General features: G+C 34.8%; 1 protein-coding gene across 10 annotated transcripts in view; it reads left to right on the plus strand.

Annotated features, from left to right (window-relative positions):
- Positions 1-20,360, plus strand: part of LOC141556459 (metastasis-associated protein MTA1) — a 610,678-nt gene that overhangs the window by 241,468 nt on the left and 348,850 nt on the right. For all 10 annotated transcript variants that reach the window (XM_074290610.1, XM_074290601.1, XM_074290609.1 and 7 more), the window contains 2 exons: positions 864-974; positions 4,204-4,312. In XM_074290610.1, the coding sequence (XP_074146711.1) occupies positions 864-974; positions 4,204-4,312 (220 nt within the window). The remainder of the gene's footprint in view (positions 1-863; positions 975-4,203; positions 4,313-20,360) is intronic.

Here is a 20,360-nt window from a genome sequence, read left to right on the forward strand (position 1 = left end):
GCTCAATTAGAAACAGATTCCTGCAGCCCATATTTTGACTTAGAAAACAACAGATTAATGTATTTTTATTTCTTTTGTTATATATTTCCCAATTATGTTTTATTTGATTCTAGCAGTAATTGAGTTTTACAGGTCACAATAGTGGCTATGTTTTGAATACCTGGTTTGCTTTAATAGTCAGCTCAAGTATCATCTTCTTTAAGAGGTCTTTCCCAGCTCCCATGATCTTAAGACAACTTTCCAGTACCCTAATGTGCATATACTTTTTAAGTACATTGTGTCCATTAAATGTAAGTTCCTTTTTATCCCTAGCATTTAACATTTCCTGTTATATAGTAAACACAAATAGAATACATAGAAAACTAATAAATGTTTATTGATATCTATAGTTTAGCAGCTTTGATTTTCACTTTTTTCCTTAGGACAACTCCTCTATGTTTGTTAACTAAGAAGAGTATTTAACACTTTTATTTGCAGGGTAGAAATATTGTTGTGTTAATTTTTTTTTAATAGTAAAGTGACATTTTAAGAAAATTTGTCTTTTCTCACATTTTCTCTTATAAATCCAAAAACAAGTATAAATTACATTGGCCTACTCAAAGAAATAACATTTCAATGTCTTGCCTTTTTTTAAAAGTGAGCTCTGAGAATTAAAAATTATATAGAAAAGAACTTCTTCCAGAAAATTAATTTAAAATGAACAAAATGACCATGTGCATAATAAACTAATCTGAATGGTCACCATGTTAAATGTGCTAAGAAAATAGCCATCTAATCCCTATTTCTTTACAAGTACCATTATGCATACAAAATTTGTACTTCATATTCATTAAGTGACTCTTAGTTCATTTTCTTTGCTCTAGGTTCTCATCCAGTGGCTAAATATCTTGGTTCTGTTGATCATCGGTATAACAACTTCTTCCAGGATTTGGCCTGGAGGGATTTGTTCAATAAACTTGAAACACATACTGCTGGTAAGAAGTTATTACCATATCTTGCTCTGGTGCAGCAAATGATATGAATGTTTTACATCAGTAAAAATGCCAAACAATAAGAAATATTAAAGATTATATTTTTGTAAACCTTTACATATATAAAATACTTAAATCTCCCTCCAGACTTTCATCTTTTTTCCCTATATTTTTCTTCAGTATCACAAAATCCTACATCTCTTAGTAATGCTTTAAAACTGTGCTCATTGAACTTTCTTTTCCCATAGTAATCTTAATTGCTATATCTAATGATATTTTGTCTTATCATGATCCTTAGTGATGTCTTTGCTTCATTTGATCATGTTACACCTTTTTTCCTTCTATATACTTAATATTTCCTTTCTTTCTAGATGTTCATGACACTTTTACTCTCCTGGGGTTTTTTTTTTCCTACTTATCTAATTGCTCCTTCTCAGTTTCCTTTATTGGCTAATTATTCATATCACACACACACCCCTCTAAGTAGAAATATACCTCAAGGATTTGTCATAGGCCTTCTTTAGTTTTCAGGAGTCTTGTTATTACCTCACAGATGTTATCATCTTTTAGATGAGTCTCAGATCTCTGTTATTAGCTATGGTTTTTTTCTCATGAGTTTAATCAACAGGATATCCTGTAGATAGCTCAAATTCAGCATATACAGAACAAAACCCATCTTTTCCTCAAAGTATACCCTTCTAGCACGCTTCTCTATTTCAGTCTAAGGTACCACCATTATTTCAGTCTTCTGTTTTTGAAATCTCAATGTTATTCTTGATTTCTCACTCTCCCTCACCCTAAATACCTAACTAGTTGCCTTTTGTTGCTATTTCCTTTCTCTCTACTCAATGAGCCATTAGATCAGTTTAAGCCATTTCCATATCTCAACTAGATCATTATAGTAGCCTCTTAATTAACATACTTGCCTTAAGTCTGACTATAACTCCTAAATACAGCTGTGATTTTCCTTAAATGCAGATATGATGATATTTCCCTATTCATTGTATTCTAATTGTTTTCTAGTACTTCTAGAATCAAATAGAAATTCCTGTTTAGCTTTTAAAGTTCCTTCATATCCCAGTCCCTGCATTCTACACTCCAGCATGATGCAGTTTGAGTGGTCTAGATTCCTGGTAGTCTAGAGGTTAGTGGCTATAAGAGAGTTGTTAAGAATACCCTTTTAATACGTCACAGGTTCTAGGAGTGAAATAATTTACTCATTCACGAATTATTAGTTGCAAAATGAAAGCTTATTGTTGGATAGAAATCAGTTTACCAAGAGACGACTTCTACAGTGGCAGATCTATTGGAAAATGGAGTTTTGTACTGACAGAATGCAGTTCTCAGTGGATAGAAGGATCCTGATAGCTGAGTGAGCTATCTGGTTCCATCTGCAAAAGATCTTCATTGAAGGAAGCTGTTATACTGCGTCTTAGTGGGGACTGGGACAACCCAAGCAGATCAGACCTTGTGGGGTCTGGGACAGCCCGGATCTCCTATTGGAATTAACAACACTTTATTAACAAGCCCAGGATTTCTAATTGAATCAAAGGCCCTAGCATCCTGAAAAGATAACTTATCTGGGGAGGATATGCCTTCCCCAGGAATGGTTGAGACTCTGAAAGGGATCATAGATCAAAAGGAAATACAGTTTCTTAAGGGATCACAATCTGCTTCAAGACCAACTTGCTTCTTTCAGCTTTTTACACATAACATTCCATCTCTTGCCTCCATACCTTTGCACTGATGACTTTCCATACATTATCTCTCCTCATTACTCTGCTCAAGCACCACTTTCTTTCAAAGTAAATATTTCTTAGTCTCCCCTCTATTACTGGTACTCTTCCTCCCTGACTACCTTATATTTACTTTGTGTTTATTCACTATATACATATATGTATGTATGTACATATATATCTATATGTAGATATATATGTACATACATACATATATATGTGTGTATATCTATATCTATATCTATATATATATAGATATAGATATAGATCTATATATATATAGATATAGATATAGATATAGATATAGATATATATGTTCTTTCCCCCAGAAGACCGAAAACAGGAATTGTTTGGTTTTGTCTTTGTATTCCTAGCACCTAGTACAGTTCTCAGAGACATTATAGATGAAATAATAAACATTTGTTAAGTAACTTATATGACAGGCACTATGCTAAGTCCTAGGGATAAAAAGAAAAAAAAGCCCTTAAGGAGCTTGTATTCCATTGAAGTAATACACAAAAGGAAGCTAAAAAAGAGAGTTGGGGAGGAAGGCAAGGATGGAGTATTACGGGTTATGAAAGGATGGTACCTATCATAGGGGCATCAGGGAGAAATACAAAGGAGTGCAGCTGGGTAACAAATAAAGATAAAGCTGTCCTCAGTGCAGTCCTTCACTGCAAGTCTTGAAAGGAGCTCTGCACCCTCCAGTCAAAGGAAAGAGCTCACAGGCAGAGAGCTATGAACTATGAGTTCAGGAACTGAAATGATATTCCAAAAGAACTTTCTGGGGGATAATGAAAAAAATCAGAAAAATGCTTGTTGGTTAGTTAGCACTATATTGACTTGCATGTAAGAGAAATCTATTATAGACTCCTGTTGAAGTTTTACTTAATGAAAACATATCTAATCCTTGACATAGAGCAGCTGCTACTGATAACTGATTTAGCTGGTTACCTTATTTTCACACTAATAATTGTGTTCTTAGATCTAATCATCCAGTGGCACTGGCATACTTGCTAGTCCACCAACAAGCCACTCCATCTCTCAACTCTGGGCATTTTCTCTGGATGTTCTTCATGTTTAATATGCTCTCCCTCCTCCACACCAATTACTGACCACTCTTCTTTTTAAGTCCCAACTAAAATCTCTCCTTCTACAGGAAGAGCAATGCCCTCCTGATGTTAATTATTTCCTCTTTCTCCTACATTTGGCTTGTGCTGTGTGTGTGTGTGTGTGTATGTGTGTGTGTATTCACATATATATATATGTTTTGATTTTGTTTCCCCCATTAGACTGTTAGCTCCTTGAGGACAGGGAGTATCTTTGGCCTCTTCTTATATCCCTAATACTTAGCACAGTACCTAACGTATAATGTTTAATACACATTTATTGGTGCTTAATAAATGTTGATTGAATTGAAAATTAATAGCATGTAAATTTTGCAAAGCTTTACTGAGGAACAATCCTGATTATCTGTCTTTTTCATTCTCTTACAGTTCAGGAAACCCCAGATATTGTGTCCCGAATAACACAGTACATCACAGGGGCTAACTGTTCCCATCAGTTACCAATTGCAGAAGCTATGTTGACGTATAAGCAGAAGAGGTAAAATCTGTTATTAATCCTTATTCTAGAAATGGCAGTGGCATGAAAAAAATGTAGTGAAATATATCTAAATTGAATACAAAAACTGACTGATCCAAAGTAGTAAATTTCCTTTGTGCTGAGTTTTTCATTTGTAGAGCATTTTCAAAGAAACCCCCAGTTAGGACCCCCCTCCCATCCTGGCACACAGATACACATAGAGAGGTGAATAAATTACTTGGAACAAAGCATAATAATTAAAATGCATTGACTTATACAGAAAACCTTATAGTTTTTTTTACATCTTAAAAAAAGTGTTTTAATATTTAATGTCCTCCATTCATTGACTTGTTTTATATATGACAATGAATTTGCAGAATTTGACGTTCTTTAATTTTTGATCATGAAACCATACTTATATCATTAAATAGTAAGTATAAAATACAAATAATTCATTTTCCCAAATTTAGTCTCCATTTGAGAATTTCTGTAATTCTGGAACTATTCTATTTCTCGGGATATCAGAATATTTACTAATGTTTCTAACTTCCTAAGTGAGAATACAGACCTATTAGAATTTTTTAAATCCCCAAATATTTTGGAAATAAATGTCATTATTGTCTGATGAAGATATATAAATCTTACAGGCACATTTGTGCTTGAACTAGGTGAATTTCATCAATAAAAATTACCTTTTTTCTATCATCATTATTCTAGTCTATCATGTTTTGCTTTTGAGAAGCATTTTTCCTAATAGAGATCAGCTTATATCCTTCGAACTTCAAGAAGCCTATAGAGAATCAGTAACAAACCCTCTAGATGCCAGTTTCCCTGAAGGTTTTTGCTTCATTTTCTGAGGATTAATTAGTTTATTTCATAACAATAATTTTTTTTTAATTATACGTACTGTTTTTCATTTTTGCCTGCATTTCCTTTTGCATTTTGGTGTGACTAATCCTGTTTCATTATGAACTTTACTGGTCCCTGAAATGCTTAACCATCTCCATAACAATAATTGTTTGAGAATCTCTTAACAGTTGTTGGAATATGTTATTTAAAATGTAGGATTCTTTTTTTATTATTTATTTATTTTTTTTTTAAAATTTATAATTTTTTCACAGTATATATGCATGAGTAATTTTTTTAATAATATTATCCCTTGTATTCATTTTTCCAAATTATCCCCTCCCTCCTTCTACTCCCTCCCCTTGATGACAGGCAATCCCATACATTTTACATATGTTACAATATAACCTAGATACAATATATGTGTGTAAATACCATTTTCTTGTTGCACATTAAGTATTAGATTCCGAAGGTATAAGTAACCTGGGTAGATAGACAGTAGTGCTAACAATTTACATTCACTTCCCAGTGTTCCTTCTCTGGGTGTAGTTATTTCTGTCCATCATTGATCAACTGGAAGTGAGTAAAATGTAGGATTCTTATATGATATTGTTCTGGATACAGCATCTGGAGTTTTCTATGTTGCCCCAGAATTTTTTAAAAAGAAAGATAATCAAGATTAATTTATCTTATTTAAATAATAGAACTGAAATCATAACAAAAGGAAACAGTTCTATAGATTTGTGCAGCTTGAAATGTAACTATTAATCAATGAGAGAACTAAAGAAAATGGAAAATACCAACTCAGTTCAATTTTACCTAGTCAAAGTCGGATGTTCTGAGTTAGCATTATAGCAATAGAAGAATCACCATTACTGTCACAAAATGTTAATCACCATTCTTTGGTGAAAGAATTCCTACAGATTTAAAGAGGAAGTGAACCATTTTCCTGATTTGCATAGAATCTTCTGTTATGCCACAGTCTCATTGAACTGTTCTACCTCAGTTTCTCTGCATTAGTTTCCCTAATTATATCTCCATATCTGAGTTAGTATGCAACCCCCATCTTTTTTCCAGTCCATTCGGGCTGTACTACCCACTCTAAACATTCCAAAAGATAAGACTGTCTCAGATACCTATTTTATATCTTTATTTCTGTTTGTTCAGAACTCTGGCCTCTCAGATAGTAAGAATTTATAGTTTTCACCCCCATCCTGCTAGAATCGAATTTATGGTTCATCCCTGAAAATTCCGGCTCTTTGCCTCCTGCTTTTGTTTCTCTACTTACTATAGTCCTATAAAAAAAAATCTGGGAGTCTCACATTCACCACTGGGATACTTTGAGACGAGAATCCTGTCCAGTCAATCAATTAAGCTCTCCAATAAAAAAAAATACTAAAACTCTCTAATCTCTATCTTGCCTCAGTTTCTCCAGCATTACAAGAGAACAGAAACCTTACATACTAGGCAACACACAGAGAATGGAGTAAGTGCTGTATTATGAACCATATTTCACAATATTCTCTTTTTGGGTTCTACTTGTGCATCAGTTAAGTCTCTTCTGGCCTTTTTGGCATCATTTTGTTGCTCACTTCTTATAGAACAAGTAATATTTCGTAACGTTTTTACATACCAAATAGTGACACTGCTGTTATGTGCACTAGATAGCCCTTCGAACATTATTATATATTGCTTTCTAGAATGGCTGGGTCAGTTCACTATCCCTTAGGGAAGGTCACTTTAAACTATATCCACTATCAGTCCATCTTAATCATTAATCCTTCAATCAGTTAAGAACTCCTAAAGGCTAGGTGAAGTAAAGAGCTAGAGTGGAGAATCCTCCCCCTTTTTTGGAATAGTACTGATTTATCAAGAACACTACCTTTAGGAGATAGGATATCCATTCACAGAATGGGTATTTTGGGATGTAAGTCCCAGTGTCCAAAAAGCAAATGTCCTCTTCTGCTCTCTGTAGCATCAGCTACCTATGGATGATGTGGAAAATGGGAAAATCTAGTGAAAGTGGTAATAATGGGTTGAATGTCAGATATTCTTTTCAATAAAATTGGTTTTCATTAGAAGCACAAAGGAATTCATATAGGAGCTTCACTGGTGTCATAGAGGGTCTGAAACTTAATTTTCCAGTTCTACTCACAGTAATAGGTTGGATCTTCAGGGGATGGCTGGATATTGCTTTCCTCATGTTTCTTGGAGTAACTTTGAGAAAATAGAGGATATTGTCTCAATACTATCATGAAATTGCACCTGTTTGTTCTCCCATTAGTTATTATTTGATACCAATTAGAGAGGTAATTAAAGTTCCTTCTATATATAGTGTAGCTTTCTTCTGGATTCTGGATGATGAAGCTACCTTTCATCAAAATGTCTAGTTTATCTTCACTGTGTATTTCAGCTCATGACAGAGTTTCTACCATTAACTACTGCTGTTCCAAGAACACTTTTACTGTCACCATTGAAAAGTCTCATCTTCCATCCCTTCAATCCAGGATTGAAAAAAAGATGTATTTTTCCTCCTCCCCATCAGGTTGAATAAGCCTCTGAGCTTTCTTTTTAAATATGTTCAAGAAACAAGTGTTAATACCTTGTTACAAGTTATATTTGGAACCATTCAGATTCTTAACAGCCAGCATATTTTTCCATTTAAAAAAAATTAGTTTTTACTGTCTTTTTTTTAACATTACTATAATTTTTCCTAGTATTCCTGACCCTCTCCCTCCCTGAGAGCCATCCTATCTAACAATTAATATTTTAGTAGTATTTAATTTTTTTTTTACCAATTATACATAAAGAATATTTTAGCATCCATTTTTACAAGATTTTATGTTCCAAATTTTTCTCTTTCCCTCCTTCCCCTAATCTTCCTAAAATGTTAAGTAATTTGATGTAGGTTATATATGTGCAATCATGTAAAACATTTTTCTGTATTAGTCATAGTTATGAAAGAAGAAATAAGCCCAAGGGATAAAGCCACTAAAAAAAAAATGGAAAAAGTATGCCTTGATTTGCATTCAAAACCCATCAATTCTTTATCTGGATGTGAATATGTGAATAGCATTTTTCACTATGAGTCCTCTGTAATTGTCTTGGATCATTGTGTTGCTGAGAACTAAATCATATTTGATCATCTTGCAGTGTTGTTGTAGCATATGAATGTAATAGAGTACTATCATGCATTAAGAAATGATGAGCTGGCAGATTTCAGAAAAACCTGGAAAGTATAGTATGAACTGAAGCAAAGTGAAAGGAACAGAATCAGAAAAACATTGTATACAGTAATAACAATACTGCCAATTCATATCCTGTGACTATTTATCAATTGGGAAATAGATTGTATTATACATTGTATTGTTATAAAATTTGACTTAGTTCTCTATAGGTCTGAGATGCTTGCCATAAAGATTATTTCCCCTCTTTCTGCTTTCCTTCTCATTTTAATTGCATTGGTTTTGTTTGTGCAGTTTTTTAAATTAATTTTATAATTATAACTTTCTTTTGACAGTACATACAACATTATCCCTTGTACTCACTTCTGTTCCGAATTTTCCCCTCCTTCCCTCCACCCCTTCTCTTAGATGGCAGGCAGTCCCATACATGTTAAATATGTTTTAGTATATCTTAGATACAATATATGTTTGCAGAAACGAATTTCTTGTTGCACCAGAAGAATTAGATACAGAAGGTAAAAATAACCTGGGAAGAAAAACAAAAATGCAAACAGTTTACACTCATTTCCCAGTGTTCCTTTTCTGGATGTAATTGATTCTGTCCATCATTGATCAATTGGAACTTAATTAATTCTTCTCTTTGTTGAAGATATCTATTTCCATCAGAATACATCCTCATACAGTATTGTTGTTGAAGTGTATAATGATCTCCTGCTCATTTCACTCAGTATCACTTCATGTAAGTCTCTCCAGGCCTCTCTGTATTCATCCTCCTGGTCATTCCTTACAGAACAATAATATTCCGTAACATTCATATACCATAATTTACCCAATCATTCTCCAATTGATGGACATCCATTCGTTTTCCAGTTTCTAGCCGCTACAAAAAAGGGCTGCCCCAAACATTTTGGCACATCCAGATTCCTTTCCCTTCTTTAGTAGCACTGTAGTAGCACTGCTGCTGGATCAAAGGTATGCACAGTTTGATAACTTTTTGGGCATAATTCCAGATTGCTCTACAGAATGGTTGAATTCTTTCACAATTCCACCAACAATGTATCACACAGCCCCTCCAACATTCATCATTATTTTTTCCTGTCATCTTAGCCAATCTGACAGGTGTGTAGTATTGTCTTAATTTGCATTTCTCTGATCAGTAGCAATTTGGAACACTTTCATATGAGTGGAAATAGTTTCAATTTCATCATCTGAAAATTGTCTGTTCATATCCTTTGATGTGCAGGGGTTTTTTAATATAATCAAAATTATCTATTTTACATTTTTTAATGCTCTCCCTCTCTTATTATGCCATCAATTCCTTTCTGTATAGATCTGATAGGTAGACTATTCCTTGCTCTTCTAATTTGTTTTATGGTATCACCTTTTATTTTTAAGTCATGTACCCATTTTGACCTTGACTTGGTATTCAGTGTAAAATGTTTCTCTATACCTAGTTTGTACACTCTTATTTTCCAGGTTTTGTCAAATATTGACTACTTATCTCGGGGCAGCTAGGTGGCTAGAGCACCAGCCTTGAATTTAGGAGGACCCGAGTTCAAATCTGGTCTCAGACACTTAACACTTCCTAGCTATGTAGCCCTGGGCAAGTCACTTAACTCCCCCTGGGGGGGAGGGGGGAAGGAAATATTGACTACTTATCTCAAAACTTGAAATCATTGGATTTTTCAGATGTAGGTTACTGTGTTATATTACTATATCTTCTGTGCTTCAACTATTCCACTGATATACTCTCTGCTTTATAATATTATTTTAGATATAATATTGCTAAACAACCTTCCTTTGAATTTTTTTCATTAATTCCCTTGATATTGTTGATCTTTTGTTCCGTCAGATGAATTTTATTATTATTTTTTATAGCTCTAGCAAATAATTTTTGGAAGTTTGGTATATCCCTGATTAGTTAAATTACTTGTAGCAGAATTGCCATTTTTATTATGTTAGCTCATCTTGTCTGAGCAATTAATATTTTTCAATGTTTAGATCTGACTTTGTGTGAAGCATTTTGTAATTTCATGTACTTCCTGGGTTTGTCTCAAAAGGTACACTCCTAAATAGTTTATATTATTTACAGTTACTTTAAATGGAATTTTTCTTTCTATCTCTTGCTGTTGCGCTTTGTCATAAAAAGAAGTGCTTATGATTAGTATGTATCATATATCCCCCAATTTTGCTAAAGTTTATTCTATCATTTTTAGTACTCTAAGTGAATAATATTGGTGACAGTGGATATCCTTTCTTCACCTCTGATGTGATAAGGTGATAAGCTTCTACCTTATCTCCATTATAAATTATGCTGGAAAACTCCCTTTATTCCTGTGCTCTCTGGTATTTTAATAGGAATGGGTACTATATTTTGTCAAAAGCATTTTCAGCATCCTTTGAGACAATCATATGGTTTTTGTTGGATTTAGTATTGATATGGTCAGTTGTATTGATAAATTTCCTAATAACCCTACATTCCTGGTACAAATCTTACATGGTCATAGTCTATGGTCCTGTGATATAATGCTGTAATCTTGTTAGTAATATTTTATTTGAAAATTTTTACATTGATATTCATTAAGGACATTAGTCTTTAGTTTTCTTTCTCTTCTTTAGCTCTTCCTGGTTTAGTCATTAATACCATATTTGTGTCATAAAAGATATTTTGTAGGACCTCTTTGCCTATTTTTCCAAATAGTTTATATAGTATTGAAATTAATTGTTCTTTAATTATTTCATAGAATTTACTTACAAAACTTACAAAACCTCTCTGGCCCTTAGGATTTTTTCCTTAGGCAGTTCATTAATGACTTTGTTCAATTTCTTTTTCTAAAATGGGATTGTTAAGGCATTCTATTACCTCATCTGTTGATCTGAATAATTTATATTTTTATAAATATTAATTTCATTCAGACTATTAGATTTATTGGCATATAATTAGTCACATTTTCCCAACAATTGCTCTAAAATCTCCATTTGGTGGTGATTTCATCCTTTTCATTATTGATACGAAGTATTTTGTTTTCTTTTTTAAAATCAAAGTAATCAGTGGTTTATTTGTCTTATTAAGTGATGTTTGTTTTTTGTTTGGTTGGTGGGGGGGGGGTTTCTTCCATAAAACCAGCTCCTAATTTTATTTATTAGCCCAATAGTTTTGTTTTTGTTTATTTTTCATTTTATTAAGCTCACTTTGGCTTTCAGGATTTTCAATTTAGTGCTCAGTTGGGAATTTTCAATTTGTTGTTTTTTCTAATTTTTTTTTTAGTTGCAAGCCTAGTTCATCTGTTCTTTTTGTATTTTATTGATGTAAGAATTTAGAGAAGTTAATTTTCATCTACCTACTGACTCCCATAAATGGCATTATTGTCATGCTGTTTAATAAAATTATTGGTTATTTTTATGATTGACCCACTTATTCTTTAGGATTAGATTGTTTTAGTTCCCAATTGATTTTTAAACTTTCTACTGCCATCACTTGTTGAAGGTAATTCTTAATATATCATGATCCAAAAAGGATACATTTAATATTTCTGCCTTTCTACTCACTTAAATCCTTCTTTAAGAATTTAGATGTTAAACCACTTGGTGCATATATGTTTAGTATTATTATTATTTGTTAGGAAAGAGATGCCCTTTCTTGTGAGAACATAATAAAGTTCCTTTCTGCTTCTACTTTGAGAAATTTCCTTGATTTATTTGAGCTGGTGGTGTTTGTCCCACACAGATAGATAGAAAGATAGATGGATGTAGATATATACACACTCAATTATACACAGAAATCTATCTTACTCAACAAGGAAGTGAGAAGAAAGGAAATTAATTAAGGAACAAAGGGGATTGAGAGAAGAGAGGGTAAATTGGGGGAGGCAGTAGAAAGAAGCAAAACACTGGTGAGAGAAGGAAGGGTGAAAGGAAAGAAGGGAGAAAAAGATAGAAAAATAGGATGAAAGGAAATATACAGTTAATAATCATAATTCTGAATAAAAATGAGATGAACTCTCCCATAAAACAGAAGTGGATACTAGAAAGAATCAAAAGCTAGAATTCTACAATATGTTGTTTACAAGAAACATACTTGAAATAGAGACACATGCAGAATAAAGGTCAGAGGCTAGAGCAGAATCTATTATACTTCAGCTGAAATAAAAAAAGTGGGAATAGGATTAGTGATCTGAGACAAAGAGATAAGAAAACTACTTGGTACTAAAGGGTACCACAGACAGTGAAGTAATAATAATACTAAACATATATGCACTAAGTGGTTTAACATCCAAATTCTTAAAGAAGGATTTAAGTGAGTAGAAAGGCAGAAATATTAAATGTATCCTTTTTGGATCATGATATATTAAGAATTACCTTCAACAAGTGATGGCAGTTTTAAATCAATTTAAATTTAAAGTTTAAAATCAATTGGGAACTAAAACAATCTAATCCTAAAGAATAAGTGGGTCAATCATAAAAATAACCAATAATTTTATTAAACAGCATGACAATAATGCCATTTATGGGAGTCAGTAGGTAGATGAAAATTAACTTCTCTAAATTCTTACATCAATAAAATACAAAAAGAACAGATGAACTAGGCTTGCAACAAAAAAAAAAAAAAAAACAAAAAAAAAAACAAACAAACAAGGAGACGGAACATACAGAAAGCAGACAAAGATTATATACAAGTCTTGGGTAACATTCCCCATAGGTTGGACCTCTGTCCTGATTAGTCAGGACAAATGACCTCAAATTCTAAGTCATAAATGACGGAATACTTCTAACCCAATCACATCTTTAGGATTACCAAATTACCTTATGTGGAGTTTTAATGTCAAAGTGGTACAAAGAAAAGGACTATATAATTCTTGTAAACCACAGTGATTTCTGGAGAAAGAAACTTAGGCCTGGGGCACAACCAACTTTCACTCAATTTTTAGAATACTGTCTTGAGACAGCTTTTACAATTCACTTCAGCCATATCTAGCTATATATCTATATCCATATATCATCCTCTCTTTGAACCAATTCTGATGAAAGTAAGAGTCAAGGTTCACCCACTCTTCCACCTTCCCTCCACTGTAATAGGTCTTTCATGCCTCCTCATGTGAAATAATTTGCCCCATTTTATTTCTTCCTTCCTTCTGTACCCATTATACTTCTTATTCTCCTCCTTTAATTTTTTATATCATTCCTTCAAATTCACCTTATATTCATACCCTCTGCCTATGTGTATTCCTTCTAGTTGCACTATTAGTGGTATAATTCTTCAAAATTATAAGTGTCATTGTCCCAGATAGGGAAGTTTAGCTCAAAAGAATCCTTTTTTGTTGTTGTTGTTGTTTTACCTTTTTCCCTTTTTATGCTTCTTTTAGTCTTGATATTAGAGATCAGTTTTTTGTTCAGGTTTGGCCTTGTTAAAGCTTGAAATCTTTCTATTTCATTGAATGACCATTTTTTCTTTTGCAGTATTATCCTAGGACCTGTTCAAAACTGGCCTCAGACATTTAACACTTCCTAGTTGTGTGACCCTGGGCAAGTCACTTAACCCCAATTGCCTCACCAAAAAAAAATAATAATAATAATAATTCTTGGTTATATCTTTGCCCTCCAAAATATCATTTCCCATGATCTTGGATCCTGTAATGTTGCAACAGCTAAGTCCTATATAATCCTGATTGTGGCTCCTTGTTATTTGAATTGTTTCTTTCTAGCTGCTTACAGGTTTTCTTCCCCTTATAGTTCTGAAATTTGGCTCTAGTGTTCTTCATTTTGGGATCTTCTTCCTGAGTTAATCAGTAGAATTTTTCAATGCTTTTTTTTTGCCCTTTGGTTCCAGGATATCAGGGAAGTTTTCCTAATTTCTTAAAAGATGCTGCCCAGACCTCCATTTGATTATGGTTTTCAATTAGTTCAGTAATACTTACTTTATTTCTCCTAGAGCTGTTTTCAGGTCAGTTGTTTTTCCAGTAAGTTATTTTATATTTTCTTTTATTTTTTCATTCTTTTAATTTTGTTTGATTTTGTTTTTCTTGATGTTTCAGAGTCATTATTTTCCTCAGATTTTGTATCTCCTTTTTCATTTGGTCAGTTGTACTTTTTACGGAATTGTTTTCTTCAGGGGATGTGATATCTCCTTTTCCATTTGACCAATTCTACTTGTTAAGCAGTTGTTTTCTTTTTTTCAAGCTGTTAAATCTTTTTTTCATAAACCTCTTGCATCACTCTCAATTCTTTTCCGAATTTTCCTTCTATCTCTCTTGTTTGATTTTGGAGCTCCTTCTTGAGCTCTTTTGAGTTCTCTCTGGACTTGAGATCAATTCTCATTTTACTTTATTTTGACATTGTGGTTCTCTTCTGAGTTTGTATCTTGATCTTCTTCCATGTTACCATAATAACCTTCTATGATCAGATTATTTTTCTATTGTTATTTGCTCAATTTTTCCAGCTTTTCCCCTTTTTGAGCTCTGCTCCTGAAGTAGAAGGGGCATATTTTCAAGCTTTGTGTGCCAGGTACTAAAGACACTGGCTTTTTCCCTGATGCTGCACTGTGTTGTTCTAAAGCCCACAGGGTACCCTCATAGGTGGTTCTATGCTGAAGGAGTACAATGGGGAATGGTTGAAACTATTGGAGGCTATATGGGTCTAGTAGCTTACCCGGTGATGAGTGGGGTACCCAGTGCTGGTGTCTGATATGGATTGAGGCCTGAGTGAAGGGGATCACTGCATTGACATCTCCCTGTTTCCCTGGGACTATGCTTGAAGCAATGTGGCCAGTCTTAAGAGTTGGAGTCTGCTCCTGTTCAGAGGTCCATAGGGCTTTCCTCCATTGACATCTGTCTGTTTGCCTGATTATGCTAGGATACATTTCCCTTATTGGTGTCTGCAATCTTCTCAGGCACCTGCAGGGTCCAGATGTTGTTTATGTTTTTTAGGGGATTTGCTGAAACCCTGGTCAGTTCTCAGAGCTGATCTTTCCCCTGACTGCGCTGAGGAATGTGAATTCTTCTGATACTGGTATTGCCTGTCTTCCTATAATGGACTTTACAGTGATGTGCTGAAGTGGGACTTGCTGCTGGCTTGGTAGGATGTTTCCTCTCTTGGACTGTGTTCTCCTTTAATCCAAGTGAAACAATCTTCCAAGTTTCTTGGACTGGAAGATTATTTTACTTCATCTCTGTCCTCCAACCCAATGGCCTTTATACAACACTACTTACTAAATATAACTTTTCAGGAATGTATCCATTTAGCAGAACAGCATATATAATATTCAGAAATACTGTCAATAAAATATTCATTGAATTCATTATAGAATTGAAGGCATTGTGGAATATACAAGAAGTAATATTGTAGGCAAATTACTTGGGACAAAGTAATTTTTAGCTAGTCAGTAAACATTTATTAAGCAAGTCATAAGCATAGTCAGTAAACATTTATGTGCCAGGCACTGTAAAAGGCCAAACACTTCTTCCACTCATGGAGCTCACAATCTAATGGAGGAAACAAAAAGTGAATAAATATATGGAGAGAAGTTGTATATAGGAAATAATTAACTAAGGAAAGGCACTAGAATTAAAAGGGATTGGGAAAGGTTTCCCATAGAAGATGGGATTTTATTTGGGACTAAAAGGAAGCTAAGGAAGTCAGGCAGAGATCAGAAGGAAGAGTATTTCAGGACTGGAGGACAGTAAGAGATTATAAAGGCTCGGCAGTGAGAGATGAAGTAGAATAGGTAGGAGTTCAGTATCAGTACAAAGTATAGGAAGATTGGAAAAATAGGAGGGAGAAAGGTTATGAAGGGCCTTGAATGCCAAATAGAGCATTTTGTATTTGGTCTTGGAGGTCATGAGGGTAGGGGAATGACATGGTCAGGCTTGAGTTTAGGAAAACTACTTTGGTAGCTGAATGGAGGATGGATTGTAAAGTAAGTAGAGACTCAAAGCAGGCAGATCCATCAATAGGTTTATGAAATAGTCTAGGTGTAAGGTGATAAAGAGCCTGCCCCAGATCGGTGGAAGTGTCAGAGAAGAGAAGGGTGGAAAATATATTTTGGAAATGTAGGAAAGATGAAACTGACAGGTCTTGGCACTAGATTGTATATATGGAGATGAAGAATGTGGGATAAGAAGTATAGGTTAATTCCTAGGCCACAAGCCTAAGGCACTGAGAGGATGATATTGTCCTCTTTACTAACAGGGAAGATAGGAGAAGGAAGTGGCAAGGTGCAAAGAAATTGAACCAGGGTAAATAAATTTGGAGAATCATCAGCATAGAAATGGTAATTGAGGTCAGGGCAGCAATTCCTTATTTGAAGGAAGGAACATAGTCAAAATGGCCAACCTCTTTGTCAAAAAGTAGATTTATTTAGGAGAAGAGGATACAGACAAAATAAGAGGTAAAATAGGCATTAAGAGTGGCAAATATGAAATAAAGTTGGAAGAGCAGCAGGGTTCTCATTATCAAGGAAAGGAGTTGGAAGAATCCATTAAAGGAATACACCATGAGGCCTGGAATTGCCCTTGACTGGCATAGAGGAGTTTCGCAGACTAAATAGTTAGTTAGAAAAGGGAAGGCATTATGAGGAGAGAAAAAGAATACGTCATAGTGGGTTTCATCCTGAAATGTATTTGGCAAATTTCTTCATCATGAGCAGATCTTTTATAGGGGAAATACAGCCTTGGAGGTTTCTCAGGGATAGGGAAGAATTTGGCAGCTCGAGGGAGAAAAACAAGAAGAAACCAGGTGGAATGCAGCTGGCAGAATATATCTCAAAGGTTACTTAAAGATCCCCAGAGGTTGGGAGATTAACAGTAGAGATTGATAAAAGATGTCCCATCCTTACAGTCATCATATAAACAAGACAGTCTGGGAATTGGTTATGGCTGATTGTTAAGCCTGGGGGTTCCTGGAGTGCTTCTAGTGTGGGAGGAGTATCTGACCTCTACTTACCCTCCTATCTGGGGTCTTCGGGGTACCACCGGCTTCTGCATCAGAAGAATCACACTGAGTCGAACTGCCAAGGAGTTAAGCGGTGCTTTATTCAGGAATCTATTACATAGCGTAGAAAAGGTGTTCCCCTTTTTTTAATCAGGCAGTATACTAACTTATATACTCTTTAAACAATGGCGAACTCCAATCAAAAGTTAAGTACAGAGTTTTTCCTTTTATGGCCGTATATATATCTTAAAGGTTATGTGTCTTAATATAGGAAGTGTATGCATGTCACATGCCTGTTCCAACGGCCTCATACTCTCCTAACTCAGCAGTAAATGTAGGTCCAAGTTGATCTGTACTCCAACAGCTGATAATAGCCAGGTAGGTTTCTTCCTGACAGGAAAAGAGAGTAAGTTCACACCATTCCCTACTCTTTAATTTGCAAAAGAAATGTTCCCCAAAAAATGTTGAAGGAGGGAGGGGGTTGTCCATAAACAGGGTGGGATTTAAACGACAATGCTGAAAACACACTTGTTATGCTTAACAAGTATAGAAGCTGTCCAGAAACTGGGAGTGAAGTACATACAGTAGCCAAAGATTGGTGACACCATAGGGGTACAAAATTGGTTACCAGAGCACAATAGTGGAAATTAGCACAGGGTCAATTGTTTTCTCCTTAGTGGCAACCTACTCAGACACTGGTAGTATTTTGCTGGGGTCCATTTGCACCAACGATCAGTTTCCTCCCAAACAAATGGGACCCAAAGTTTTTTTGGGTATAGAATAATGATCTCTTCTTCTGAAAATACTTCCTGCCAGGAATGAGTATAGGGTCAAGGGATGATTCAGGAACTGATTGAAGTAACATTTAATGGGGTTCTGAGTCTGATTCCTGAAGCTGCTCAGTGCTGATCATTGAATTGATCAAAGCTTAGGAGAAAACAAATCTAACAAGCAGAGATTAGGGACATTAGCATTACAGACAGTAAAAGGGTCGCTTGGATAAGCAAGAATATATATGTGCCATAATATTCAAAAGAATTTAAGCATTGATTAGAGAGGATAACAGGTTGAGGTTGACGGGGGTCTGCAGTCAAAGGCATTTTTCTTAATAGAGCCTTCAAAAATGTAATATGTTCATATTACAGCCTATAGTGTAGTCCAAAAGTTATTCCTCACTTTTGTGAGCACCAAAGGTTAGTGGGCATGGGGAGAGTGGAAGGGAGAGAGAGTAAGAGAGAGAAGAGGAAAGAGAAAACAAACTATGATTATATCTTTCCTGAAGAATATGTAAATAGCTAGTTAGGCATCAGCTTTTTTAATAGAGAATACATTGTCTTCAAAGAGATATCTTGTACTTGGTTGATAAACAAATCCAGAAGTAACAATTAAAAGCAGGAGATGCAGTAGAATCTCTAGAGATCTCTGTTTCCAGGGACCTCCACCAAAAGCTTAAGTTTTTGTTCTTAAGGAACAAAAGACCCAGGGGCAGCTAGATGGCGCAGTGGATAGAGCATCAGCTTTGAATTCAGGAGGACCCAAGTTCAAATCTGGTCTCAGACACTTAACACTTTGTAGCTGTGTGACCCTGGGCAAGTCATTTAACCTCAGCCTCAGAAAAGGGGGGGGGGGGAGAACAAAAGACCCACTTAAAGCTATTGGTATTGATTAAAAGTGGAGTGCCAAGCAAAGAGAAAATAGCTAAGATCTCCAGAAAGGAGACTGCTTTTGGGGACCTTAACCCAAAAGCAATTTTTAGAAAGGGAGATCCCACCAGAGATATTGACAAAATTTTTCCTTAACAAGTCTCACAGTTATCTTTCAAAAGTAGGACATGAGATAGAGAAATTTGCCCAAACTTCTACATGAGGCATATGTGTTAAACCTCTCTGCCCTTTTCTTAGATCAGTATCCCTTCTCTGAATAGCTTTTAGAAGAGAGGGGTTTAATGGAGGCCTAAGAAAAGTTTTCACTGGCTTAGTTTTAGGATTAGAAACTGGTCTGAGGATGTTTGAAACACCAAAAGGGGGAAGAATATAGTTCTTCTTTGCCAAGGTCTTCTGTAAGAACTGGAGGAGTAAGAAAGCCAATGTAATAGATTGTCAGCAAGCCATTTTCCTGTGGTTCAGTGTTATATCAAATAAGTTGTTTATAAGAAAACATATTTGTGCCACAGGGCACACAGAACAAACATGTTATTTCCACATTTCCTTAAAATTGACTTCTACATTGATGTAACAAAAAACTATGTTACATCTCCTGAATAACTTTTTACACAAAAATTCTCTAAATCCTATTGCATGAGAAGAGCAAGTAGGTCTCACACTCAGTTGTTCTTACATTGTGAAAGATTAAAGTTCATATACAAACATATTTTTATCTCTAGTAAATGAAGATGATCAAATATTCATTTACCCAGTGATGGAAAACAGTAATTTCTCTAGTGACTACACATTTTCAAGAAGAAAACAACAAGATCTTCGTGCTTGCATTTTGCTGACAGCTTTTGCTGCCCACTTGCTCTAAATATAGAGATTTGATATAAGAGAAAAAAAAGCAGGATATGATTACAGGATAACTCATCCATAACTATTTGACTTCAAGTAAGAATTCAAAAATAAATTCCACTCCATTTCCAGGCTGAGGAATAATCAGGTGTTCAAAGTTATGTTCAAAGGAACACAACTGGGAAATTGAGTCAGAAGGATCCAACTTTAAGCAGACACCAAGATTGTCATTCCAGTTCTTCCCCAGATGTAGAGACATCTACTTGTAATATCAGGATGGCATTCTTCTGAGTAACTTAGGGCATTTCTCTTGAATAGTGGATTACTAACTTTATGATCTGTCAGATAATCATATCCTAATTCAAAACTCAAAAGTATATCAATTATAGTCCCAAGAGATTTTCTCTCAAATATCTGAGTTCCCACATCAGAGCCTAAAGATTTTCAGAGGCTTACAAATCATTGTGCATAATCTAAAGTATCTCAGGGCTGATAGGGTATGAGGCATATTTTCATGCCATGCTTTCTTTTCACATGCAGATGAAATTGAATGGAGGGAATTTCATTTCCCCATTACTGTGCAGAGGGCACAGCCAAAACTGTGGATCC

Source organism: Sminthopsis crassicaudata, chromosome 2 (genome assembly GCF_048593235.1).
Source record: "Sminthopsis crassicaudata isolate SCR6 chromosome 2, ASM4859323v1, whole genome shotgun sequence".
In the NCBI taxonomy this organism is placed as follows: Eukaryota; Metazoa; Chordata; class Mammalia; order Dasyuromorphia; family Dasyuridae; genus Sminthopsis; species Sminthopsis crassicaudata.